A 14,351-nucleotide genomic window follows, 5' to 3' on the forward strand; every position below is an offset into this window, starting at 1 on the left:
TTAAAGCTGTTACTACAATTTATATGATAATATTTTTCTTTGGGGTGCAATATGGTAATATAATATAATAGGTAAAATCTATGACAGATAAATATAGAACAGATTAAGCTATTGGTTATATGAACTTTTGTGTTCGGAATACTACAATCATAATCTTATCAATATTTTATTGGGGCTTGAAAGATTAGTGACTAAAAGATGGAACCATACATTACGATAATAGAATAACGTATAATATATCGGATCGTTGTTATTGTTTCACAGGGAACCGCCCCCGCTACAGACGCACAACAATTCAAACATCATATTGCGGTTGCCGGGCGGAAAACGTATCAAAGACATCAAATGGCTGTCAGTCTGGTGTAGGCGGTTTACGGTGAGTGAAACCTATTGAATCTCATTTTTTACACCGTTCTTGCGTACGAATACACACACCCAATCACACACATAAAATGTATATAAATAGAGTAATTCAAAAGGATTCATCCGATTGCTTAATATCTATTTTTAGTTTTTAAGTTTAGAGTATTACGGGATACATTAAATAAAATAATAATATTTCAAATTTATTAAATGATACCTACAAATGTTTTATATGGGATTCAATAACAGTCATATCAATAATTTATTATGGTCAAATGATAATATCTAGTCGGAATTTAAATCCATTCCATTATGCATATCCCTTGTAATTGACTACGCTTATTGTTAAGCTCATTTTTGATTGAAGGAGATGAGCGAACGTACACATATCCTCGATAAAAGTAGTTATAATATAATGTAATATGAAGTTGAACTAGGAACCAGTGGCGTACTGACCGGAAGAGTACGTAGGGGTTTAACACCCTATAAGTAAATCATGAATAATGATTTATTTATAGAATATTACATTTACATTTGGAATAAACCTTTTATGTATAATATATATACATAAATGTGAAGTAGTAACCCCCCTACTACCTACACGAATTCTGCGTACACCACTGCTAGGAAGTAAGATGCAAAGCATCAGGTGATTCATTTTGAATAACCCTGTACATTAATGTCATACCAAACGTTTACTTTTTCTAGACATCCTACGCGAAATGGTTTGGATCGATGTTATATACATGTATGTACCACGTTGGTTTAGAGCCTCACATTATTGCGAACTCGTGGCGTATACAATTTCATGAAAAATCGTCTCATGCGTTTTTTTTCTCGGCATTAGAAGTCCCCCTATTTCACGTGTATTTAAAAACACGGATACCCGTGTTTTTAACAAAACGGCGTTAAAGTCCGTGTAAATAAAATACCAAGTCGGTATAATACTGATTAAACCACACGCACCTATTATACTATTATGTATGCATATATAATACGCATTACGCACGCGTCACATCGCGAAAAATCGAAAACAATAAAACCCGCACACTGGCGTGTTGCACAATAGTTTGTTTTATTATTTTTCTACCGTGAAAGTTGTGAGCTCGGAAATTCACAAAGTAAGTAAAAAAAAGTTTTGTTTCTGGAAATTATAACCACGCCCCCCTAAACAATATATTGTATACTATATTACAATAATTGTAAGAAACCGTGGCTGTATTTTAAATTGAATTACTCAATTTTTTTAAAAGTATTAATGTATTTGGAAATATATTTTTTTTGTATTGATTATAATTTCAGTAATGTATAAAATTTGAATATCAAATACCTAAATAGTTACTTGATTAGTTATACATATTTAAAGTTTAAATGATCGCATAATAATAAGCCGACATATTTGAAATACCTCAAATACTCATGTGCCATGACATGCAACTAATCAAAAAGTGTAATACTTATAACTATAATTACCTAACTACTCTTTTAAAATTAAATTGTTATTTATTCGGAGTTGTCAAAAAATAATCTACTTTAGATACAAAAATCAAAAATATATTTTCTGCAGTTCAAAAATGTAATACTTTTTAAGAAAATAAGTGTTTATTTTAAAAGAATCACTGGGCCTATAATAATATGCGTGTACCTTAATGTATTTTGGTATGCATGACAATCACGACGGAATGCGACGGATAACTCACGATAGTTCCTTTCAATTAATAATATTATCACCCGGATCGGACGAAAAAACTTTAAGAAAAACAAACTTAAAGCCATAGTATATAATATAATTTCGTAATAATAATAATAATCAAAACTAAGATACGATATTAAATATGTATACATAATATCGTATTTTTTATACACGCGCGTATATTTTTTTCAAAAATGAACCGGAATTATGTTATTATTTCATCATCGAACTATTGCGGGGAGAAAAGTAATATAAATCCTCCTCATATATTTATTTACGGCTTTTGTCAGCGTCGAAATTCAAACTTTATCCTTCTCCCTCGTTCACCTTCTCCCGCGGTACGCTCTGTTTTTTTTTTTTTTTGTTTCATTTTTTCCAAAGTAATAGGTCCAACGCTCAACCATCCATCCACACCCCACCACACTTACATTATCCTCGGTCGACGACGAGTGATGGCCGTGACTGAAAACTGCCGTCTACCAGTGCGGTGTACTTACAGAGTGGCACAAAATCAATATTACACTTTTTGCCACAGCGGCGTTTTGAAAATCACAGAATAAAAGTAAACCGTTTACAACAATCAAGCGTACTTTTCGCGGACAGCCGACGGGATTCTGTTTTTCTATTTTCCCCCCTTTTTTCTTAATCATCATCAACACTCGTTTCTGAGAGATCACTTCTTAGACACACGTCTATCACTCGTTCTGTTTATTATATTATTGTGTTTTTATTATATTATATGTAACCGCAGAAATAATCGTTGAAAACGAATGACAATGTTTTAACGCACGACAAATTTGTTTTGATTTTTTTAAATTTTATATATATTTATATATACGCAAAATACGTGTTTATTATACTATGGTATCAATGTGTTCACTGAATTGTTTACAGTTATTAATGTTATCATACAAATTAAATCTTGTATGCAGCAAAATAATATATTATTATATAGTTTAATTAATAAATTCTCATAATTAAACATCACTATAAAGTCTAAATATAAAATTTTAATATTTAAAAAAAATTATATAATACATCTTCATGGTGTAATTTATTGTTATTTATTGATAACATTGTTTACGTTACTTAGTATTCGTTTTTTATTTGTAAGTATAATTATTTAGTAGCATTCCGTTGTCTGTCTTTAATATTATAATTCATAGTAACTGTTTTTATAATTTTAAGCTATTTTAAATAATTCCTTTTATTTATTATATTTATTATACTGTGTAGAATCAAATTTCGATTTTAAAAATTTTCTTTTATTTAAAAAAAAAGTTAAATAAAAGTCATAAGTTAGGTAGTTGTTGGCTATATATATAGTATAACCATAATAATATATACTGAGTGATTCACCTAGCATTTCCCCCCACTTTTTTCTGCAATAATGCAGTTATTTCAAATCTGCATTTAGAAATTCCTAAATATACTTAAAGACTATATTTTAAAATTCTTGAGATATTTTTGTACTTTGTACGGAGTGTCCGATGAAGATACAAACGTAACGTATAAAATTATAACGTGTAGTATTGGAGGGCTGTATGAATCAGGAAAATATGCAGAAGGAAAAAAAATCTAAGATTGGTATTTTCATGGAACGGTATATCAAATAAATGATATAGTAGAGGAATTGCATTTAAACCGTATTTTTCAGGAATGATATAAATTAGGAAAATATCGGTCAGAATTGTATAAATCGGGACGACATTTTTGAGTATATTATACACGCAGATCCGTATTAATCTAAAATTGTATTAGTCGAGAAAATAAAGCATAGGACTGAATAGAATAGGACAGTTATTCATAGGAAAATATTCATGAGGAATAGTATTAAAAAGAAATAGTATTTTATAAGAAAAATACGGATGCCCGCGTTGCCACTCGCTCGCTGCGCTCACTCGGACAAAAAAAAACGAAAATATCCCTCGACTTGCTATACAACACCACCTCAAGTGGATCACTGGGTAACCACAGTATAACCTGCATGGTTATAATTACCCTACCACTCTTATAATTTTTCAGACAAGTGCTTATCACTTAATAATTCCATATAAGTAAATAAGATTTAATTATATTTTAATATCTTTCCGTATTTTTCTTAAAAAATAATATTTCTTTTAAATACTATTTCTCGTGAATATTTTCCTATAAATAACTGTCCTGTCCTATTCAGTCCTATGCTTTATTTTCTAGACTAATATAGTTTTAGATTAATACGGATCCACGTGTATAATATACTCAAAAATGTCGTCCCGATTTATACAGTCCTGAGCGGTATTTTCCTAATTTATACCATTCCTGAAAAATACGGTTCCGTGTTTTTAATTTACTGCTATATATTTTCCTGAGATAAGACTGTTTAAAAAAATATCGTTCCAAAAATATATTAATCCTTGAAAATATCATTCCTTTATTAAACCATTCTTTTGAAATATCTTTCCCTACAAGAAATCTAGTCCGGATAATTATTTCCCTGAAAAATACGGTTCCATATGAAAATTTTCCTCATTTATATGTGGCCCGTAGTATTTTAGTTATTATGCACATAGATTTGTAATAATTGGTATGGAAAATAATATGTAGCTATACTGATTTGAAAATGTTGAACATTAGTATTAATCTATCAATATATATTTTATAATTTGTAAAATACTTCACGTACAATAAACATTAGTTTCAATATTATAATTATTTTATATTTTTATAAAACCTTTTATAAGAACTATTATTCTTCGTATAAACATTTAAATAATTAACAAATTAGTAGTTCAAATTTTAAATAAGCTATAGGCATCAACATTTTCAAAAAAAAAATCCACTTAATAGTTTACAAAACGGGGGTTCTCGATTGAAAAATCGAAGTTTCTATCACCATTCTTACAATAATACAAAAATAATCTCGAAAATTTGAAAATATGTTCTTTAAATATAATTCAAAATTCTAAAAATCAGAATTTAAATAAATGCATTACTAAAGGAATAAAATATATGAGTAATTATGCCAGGTGAATCATCCTGTAAAATATAATATAGAACCAGCATTTATTCAATTATTATTTTTTTAATTCACTCGTAAATTCTTTGCGAAACTATGTTATAAGCTGTGTATAATATCATAAAAGTTAAAAAGTTTCTCGAAACTACGCAATATAATAGCAATAACACTCAAACCTCCGTAGGTACTGAGAATTCCAAAATTGATTGAAACGTACAATGGTATATTTAATTCGAAATCACGTTAAAGATTCTGTACACGTATTACGGAGAGCCGTAAACAGCACCATATTATATCCAGTGAACCGTATAGCTTCGCTGTATTAAATATATATATATTTAATATAAATATAACGGTAGTAAATCGAAAAATGAGGTTTCGTAATAACTACAGGCCGTATTGAATACAGGAGGATTCACCAAGCAAATTTCCAAATATCAAAATTTGAATAAATTCATTATTAAACGAAAAATAGAAGTAACCATGCTTTGGTAATTTACCATATAAGATATATATTTATAATACAGACGTATACGTGCTGTAACAAACAGGAAAATTAGAATGTGATTACATAACTTTCTATGATCTATATGTATATTATTATGTTTTTCATAGCAGGCCACAGTAGGTATATATTGTAATAATGTCAAGTGGTAAAAAATTAAGACTCATTAATATTCAATGTATAAGGGATCGTTATAAACCCGTTGGTTAGGTTAAGGGAATCTAATAACCCTCTCCTCGCACACGCACACACACACACACATACGCACAAAGCATTATATAAAAGATGGAACACGTAGACTATAATTGCATAGAAAAAAGACTGAATATAAGTAATAAGTATATTATAATATAATTATATACTATATATGGTACTACTTGAATTACCGGTGAATAAGTATGTTCGTTATAAACGCAAATATACCTTTCGTTACCCTTATATAATAGTCTTTTAATAGCGATTTTATCTAAAATATATAAGATAAATTTAGTATATTTTCTAAATAAAAAATTTAATATTATACTCGATTCATTTTTATAAATTAATAACATTATTTATTCTAACAAACAAATTTCCCTAGCTTTCAATTTTTTAAATCTGCTATCATAAATAGCTATTTATTCTTGATATTGAAATTAAATAACTAATAAATATTATCCATTTGAATTTCAATTTATTTCTTAACATAAAGTAATATTTAAAAAAAACATCTTCTTAACAATTTACAATTAAAAAAAGTGTTTCTCATTACAAAAGAAAGTTTGCATCGTCTCGGAATACTTTTTACGAGGATGCCTTACGCTGACACCGCCCGTAATTTATCTCTGAAAATGGTTTGCGAGTTATAAAGTTACGGAGATAGTATTTTCAGTATAGCTTTACCAAGGTCCACAATATGTAGATAAGGCCTTTATCTGTCTTGGCATTTTTTTCAGATAACTTAATGATTTTCTAAATCACAAATCATTCACTTATAAAGATTCTTTATTTTGTGTTTTTTTATTTTTATTATTATTTATTTATTACTAACGAGTGAGTGTTAAAATTAAAAAAAAATTTAACTACGAAATAGATAAAGTACTCTTCTTTTTCTGAATCATTTGGTAAATCTGCTGTAAATATTTTACTTGTAAGTTTTCAGTGTGTATAACAGTTTTTCTACATACATTTTTTATTGCAAAATAATCATTGTTGTTACTATTTTACTAATACATTTAAAACTATTTGAATTCATATTTAAATAGTATATTTTAGTATAAGTTTAGTTATACTCAAAAGTCAAAATGTTCCACTATAATCAATTTCCGCCAGTATGTTTGAACATCGAACCTATACCGAACTTGGACATAACTAAATACCAAAGCATTACATTCGACAAATGTCTAACATAGGTTCAACACATCCACTTGACTAAAACACCAAACTAAAATTAAATAGACGATTCTATCTACTCTGATCTATCATAAGCTAATATTCTAAAATCCCTCTCAAAACAAAAACACATAATATCTACAATCCCCTGCTTAATTTTATATGGTTATATGGTATTTATCTCTAGGGCTCTACCAAAAAAAACATACACGAAATAAAACAACTGTATAGGTATATTTATTATTTATTATGCTGGTTGTGCTAAATGTGTATAGATTGTATAATTTTTCCAAATAAAAATACTTAAGATTTCATGAAAACTTCCCATATTTAACTCTTTAAATTACATATATTATGTAGTATCCTCTCTAAAATGGTATAAAAATGTAACTGTGAATTTAAAAATGAGAATCTTATAAGAATACCTAAAAACTCAAAAAATTATGATTTGAACAAACTTATCTTAAAAAGAAAAAATAGATGAGAGCTGATTGGTGAATCACTCTATATAATTATTGACTTGTTATGAACGTCATCGTGGGTACAATATTCGAGGTGGTACCGCGTGCGTCGCAATAATAAACGAAAACTAGCTGTTGCGCACTCACGGAAGTTGTCAGTCTTCAGCTGCAGCAGGTATTAGGCGTGGTACGCGAACCAATAAAACTTTATTATACGCGCTTAAATCGTTTTCGGAAGGAAACGATAACTCTACAGTATAAAGTATATATATACGCGCACACGCACACATATACATTACAGTGATAATAAGAAGGGTGTCGGTCCCTATTTTTCGTTTTTTTTTTTTTTTTTTTATCTCTTCTCGGCAAGATACGGTCTGTTATACGCATTAATGCGTTATACATTTTTAACGCACCAACACTGAGAGTTCATTTAGTACAAAGGACGCCGAAGGTTGTATTATATATTAATTTTATTATTTATTGCTGTGGGGCTATAGTATGACTTTATTACAGAAAGGCGTGCGCGAAATACAACGTAAATCACGCGTGTGACTTAGATCGACATGCGCGAAAATGACGACCATGATATTAATTTTATATAATAATAATATATGATAATTTAATGATTAAATCACAATATGAAGAGAAGGAGTCGATTTTTTTATTTTTGTTTTTTTCATACTTGAATAATAGACATACTATTAAACGGAAAATTCAGCAACGCGTTCATTACTGACGCTAGTACTTGTTAGCATAATACATAGGTCGCATTCACAACCGTCGCATGTGTCTATCTCATGGTCGTGTGCCGTTGTTAATTAATTCAAATCTAGAATTTAGTTATGGTCAATGTTTCATGAAATAATGTTTACCAGATATTTTTATAGTTATAATATAGTGCATTATTAATTATAATTATAGTCGAGACAGATTTAGAACATGTATTTGTATTTCAGAAATTAAATGATCAATACTGAGCACACTAAACAATAACGGTTAGGGTTTTGAAATATTGAAGTTTCAAATCAAACAAGATAATTATGGAGACAATTGCATTTGCATATCAATACAATACATACGAGTAGTATACTTTACATATTTTATACATTCTTTTTAAATATTCGAATTATCTTTTCAGTTTGAATATTTAATAAATAATGATAAAAAACGATGTTTATTGACTATATTATGGGAAACGATAAACAAAAATATGAAATATAAAAACAAAATAAATAAATGTCTTCAAATTTTATGGAAGCTTAATAATATAATTTAGGTACTGTAAATCTGAACAGTGATTAAAATAAAAATAAAAAATGTCTTACAAATAAATACCACAATTTACTACATAAGTTGTCTGATTAAACTTTTACTATTTAATTATTTTAATTTGATAATGAAACTTGTTAAAAAAAAAAAAAAACATTAAATTGTATTTTAATAATAGATTTAAATGGCCGATGTGATCTATTGTGTTTAGAGTCTGGCTAACAAAGTGTAGGCCTGTAGGGGTAGTTTCGTATTCCTGTCATGCGTTTGAATAGGGAAACAAACGGTGGCGATATAAAACATATACGACGTATTACTATTATTATTATTCTTATATATATATTAAATAATATTGTTATTCATGAGAGAACAGAATAAAAAAAAAAAAGATCTCGAAATTCAAATCCGAAAGGCGTGCCGAGATTTTTATTTCCACCCTTACACGCCCGCACACCCGCACGTACACCTATAACGCATTTATTCTGCGCTGAGGATGAGACCGTTTTTTTTTTAAAATTCGATCGCGCATAAGTTCGACGCGAACGATATACAACGACAATATCAATATGTAATGTATATAATATATTATAGTCACCGCGCTGCCATAATATTATAACGTTTTTATATGGACGTGCGGTCGGCTGAAGTCAGGCCGGAAGACACGCACACCACGGAACACGTTTATAACGCACTTACGCACTCAAGTGCGAAAGGCGGCGCGCAAAAAGCTGAGAAAGTGCCGTCGTCGCCGTTTCTTTTTTAAAACATTATTTTTCTAGTTCGGTGTTCGACGTCAAAAAATATAAAATCAAATTCGCGATAAACAGAATAAAAATATAATATTAATAATAACATATTAATATATACGACCGTAAAAACGCTTACTTGTATAATACTGTAACGTATTATACCTATACAGCATTTGTATGTGTAGGTATTAACATCGACACTGATGAGATATCATCAATCGAGGATTATTCACCGAAAATCAAACGATTAATGATAACTCAACAGATAATAATATTATAATATAACTTAATATAGTATAATAATTAATAGGTCAATACAGTAAAACATATCTTGTGCGGAATTGCATAATGGGACCAACAAAAATTTTCGTTTTAAACAGGTTTCCATACAAATGAATAAAAAGGAAAATTCCATATTTTAGAGTTACAATTTCTCATACGATTAAGGTTGTAACATTTTCCAGCCAATAACTGAAATTCAAAAATTGAAAATTAATAAATATAGAATATAATCAATTTTAATTTTTTAGTAAATAATTACATAATATTGTGTATTAGTTAAATATTTCAAAATAACAATAAATTACAATTTAAAGAACATATTCAGTAGGTCTTAATAAAATAAAGTAGACAGCTTAAAATACAACTACAAATTCCAATTGTGTAAAATTTTTTGTCTGGTCTTTTTTTTTAACTACGTATTTTTAAACTGGATTTCTTCATAATTTACTTTGTCACCTTCGTTATCTTAATTTATAGAATCTGATTGATTGTAAATTAAAATATTTACGTTGCCGTTATCTATGTTTAATTATAGAAATACATTTTAAACCATTGTACGTCTTCAAATTCTTCGTTATCGTCTTGTTTATCGTGTGTTTTACTGTATTAATAACGTACATCGTAAACGCGTTCTCATACAATATGAAATGATGTATAAATCCGACAGATTTTTAAGAGCGACGACCATTTGTTGTAATAATATTAGATGTATAATAATATGTAAAATTGAAAAATATCTCATGACTCATCGATCCCGTTAGTTTTATTATAACTACAAATGTCGTCAAACAAGAACGAAATAAACAATTTTCTGTCCAAATTATGGTATTATAATAGTAGTTTTGTACTCATGCTCATTACTTATTGTAATTACAACTCATAATACGTAGGAAACTAGGAATAGCAATTGTTTATACAGAGGAAAATATTGTCAAATAATATAAATTGACGGTGCATTATGCATAATTTAAGTCCAATTATAAATATTTTTCTCTAAAAGTAGTTTTTTAATTAGAATTTTACACTGTTTGATGTTTTAAATTTTTTTTATTCAGAATCTGTGCATTGTCAATACTTAGAATAATTCAGAATATTAAAATAGAAACTACAGTAATAATTGTGGTCTTGTAGACATACGCAAGTTTTTTAAATAATTTCGTTATTATTTTTTTTAATGAAAATCATCAGTTTGTTCAGTTAAGATATATAGAGAGAAAAATAATACCTTCTCAATAGTGATTACTTATTACAAGGGATTTTTTTTTTCAAAGCCCATCAGTTGTAATTTGCGTTTTAATTCAATGTGAATTTTCATTAATATTAGAGATTTTATTTTTAATTTGGTATGGAATAGTTGTTAAATATAAATTATACATTTTTTCTTAAAAAATTAATCATTTTTAATTAAGTTAAACTATTTTAAAAATAATAAAGTCTAGACTATACTCGTAATATGCCAAAACATTTCGATTGATGATATTTTATAATTTTAATAACTAATAATTTATATTGTATATCATGGTCTTAAAAGATAACTAGACGATTTTATTCTTTAATGTCGTATACTATAATTTGGCCCAAAAGAGAAATATCACTTTTTGCGCAATATAAATTATGCAATTATTAATTCGATAGCCACGTGATCACTCTGACACCGGGTATGTAATAGAGATGCGTAACAACCACTAAAATCGGTCGGCAATTATTTTCTTTTGAAACAGAGTATAATAATAACATAGAAGTATAGAACATTGTAATAGGTAGCTTTGTTTTGTTGCACCTTCGTTAATATTATCGATGTATTGAATTATTTGAATTATACTATTGATATCTAATTAAAATAAATATATAATATTTTCTGCATCTTTAAATACGTGTACATCGTATCTACATATTATATTAAAATTCACATCAAGGCATGATAATAAGCGAGTACCCATGCATAGGACATGATCTGTTAGCCATATTTTCAAAGGTTTCGTAAGTCGCAAATCCTAAATTCCAAGTATAATAATATAATAAAACAATTATTGCCGCCCACTCCCGAACATTGATCGGACTCGGTATGACAGATGTCTGTGTAGATGAACAAATCAATGTTCTGTTCAAATCCAATACGATTCTCAGAAAGTCTGGGATTTTTTCTAATTAGTTATTACAAATTGCAATCCGTTTGTGGTATAGTGATAATATGATATATTCATGTTAATATATTTTGTTATTGATTATTTTTAGTTGTAAAAATTAAAGCCCAGGTAAATCCTATTTATTTATATAATTACACCAAAGCGCGTACGCGGTGAACTGGTGAACAATAAACGCCTTTTATAAATAGAACATTTACCGCAAAAAAACGCAATCCGCGAATAGATATCCCGACTCTTCGAGACATTCCCACTGGCATTTTTTGCAACGATATTAATTATTGCAATTTGCGATAGCCCCGTGTACCTACGTTTATAAGATGCAGGGATTGAATGTATTAATATCGTTATAAATTTAGGTCTTTTACTTTTCTATTATAGTGATGTATGCCTTTTCCAATGGAAATAAAATAAAAATGTCTGATACTTGCACATTTGTTCATAATATATTATATACTTAATGCGAATTAACAATACAATTTGCTGATCTGATGGTCTTGTACGATTTATTAAATGGTAATATAGACTCTTCCGAATTCCTATTGCAATGGTTAGATTTAGTTTTAATAATCAAGGTACAAGGTCAAAAAAATTGTTTTACGTTTCATTTTATTAAAATAACTATAGTTCTTTTTAAAGTGAATAACATTTTTAATCGCCTTGATTTTTTTTTTTTTATATCTCAAGGCAAATTTTCAAACGTAACGTCTATAACAGGGGTGGCAAATTATTTGAGCACTACGCCTACGTGCCAAAAATTACCATTTTTTCGAGCGTATCATGAAAAATATTATAATATTTACTATAATTTATTCAATATTGCATGAAAAAAATGCTCGTAATTTTATTGTATAATTGATGTATTAATATAAAAAAGGTTAGTTTAGGTACATATTATAATAATATTACTTTGTTAACTATTTATTTTTTTAATGAGTTTTTTTTTTGTTTAACATTAGATACTAATATTTAGTTGATATTTTGTTTATAAATATATTTTAATTTTTCATGTAGCATGGATTTGCCATCCCTGGTCTATAACCCTAACTCTTGATTTTAAGATGACGTAGTATCCGCATGTTTTATCTCCGTCTTACACACGTACGACATATCAAATGTTCATTCCCCAGTTTCAATAGTGTGCTGTTAGTTTTTATATTAGGGTTTATAAGCATATTCTAAAATTTAAAGCTAAGATTATAACCAGTATTGTAAAAAATACTTTTGAAAAACTTATAAAATAATTTATTTTACGAATACTCACAAAATATATTCTTTTATGAAGTCAATTTTTTTCGAAATTTTTATCTGATCTTTTTTTAATATTTAAATACTAGTATCCAAATACTTTAAAAGACTGATTATTACCTAGAGCCCCGCATAGCCTTTTATTATTTTATTAATATTATTATTTTTAAGTAAATCATGATCGTTTTAAAATGTACATTTTCAATGCTAGGTAATGATTACTTATTGTTATTGTTATGTATTTTGACATTTTTAATTTATAAATATTGTAAATTGATATATATTTATTATTTTATAATGTATGCTAGTTTGTTTTTATGTGGTTAGAAAATATTTTAATATTTATTGATATTAACACTTCTTTTTCTATCGTTGTATAAGATATTTACCCATTTATAAATATATAAATATTATAATATGTAAATATCTATGTGTAAAAAGAGGTGATTCTTTTTTGAATGTCAATATTAATGACAAGGATATTATCGAATAAAAAATCGATAAAATGCATAATATAATACATATAAGGCATCACCCTAAAATCGTTTAGGTAATAATATTTAAATAAATACCGGGAATACTTAGATCCCTATACTAGAACTGTTCTTATTTGCTCCACTGCAGCTTATATAAATAAAAAAAAAACGTCGTAAAAAATATTATACAAACGGTACTCCTAAGACGAAAATAATATAATAATAATCCTTAAATAATATGAAATGGGTTAATTAGTAAAATCTTAAGTTATAGTAACAGCATAAATTGTATAATACACTAATTAATGAAACTATCTCAACGATCGGGGTGCGGTTAATTATATAATTACGAAAAAAAAATGTCTCGTTCAACTTTACTGTATATATTATTTAATTATTATATTCATATAAAATATAATATACATTAAAAATTCAGCCACACAATGGACGATAACCATTGTATGCATATATATTATTTTATCCGGAAATTGATTATATTGTATTCGATAAAAAAACAATCAAACCCAAGGAACTTTTGTAAACAAATGACTTATTAAATTCGAATCCAAAGATTTTGAGTCCACAGAGCAAAAATAATAACGGTGAACTCCGTTATACACAATATTATAATAATATCGTTGTCGGTTATTTATCGATCTGATCTCATCGTACATGATATAATAATATGTACCGGTGTAGTAGCTAGCGGGTCTTTGGCTCTCGTTTCTGCGGCGTGACTAAAACACTATACGGACTCGGATTCAAAATGTAATTTCCCGGAGACGATAT

General features: G+C 27.9%; 1 protein-coding gene across 1 annotated transcript in view; it reads left to right on the top strand.

Moving 5' to 3' along the window:
* The window catches only part of LOC113551558 (protein Skeletor, isoforms B/C), a 93,192-nt gene that overhangs the window by 43,393 nt on the left and 35,448 nt on the right, over positions 1 to 14,351 (top strand). The window contains exon 5 of the mRNA XM_026953857.1: positions 265 to 376. Within this exon, the coding sequence (XP_026809658.1) occupies positions 265 to 376 (112 nt within the window). The remainder of the gene's footprint in view (positions 1 to 264; positions 377 to 14,351) is intronic.

Source organism: Rhopalosiphum maidis, chromosome 2 (genome assembly GCF_003676215.2).
Source record: "Rhopalosiphum maidis isolate BTI-1 chromosome 2, ASM367621v3, whole genome shotgun sequence".
Lineage (NCBI taxonomy): Eukaryota > Metazoa > Arthropoda > Insecta > Hemiptera > Aphididae > Rhopalosiphum > Rhopalosiphum maidis.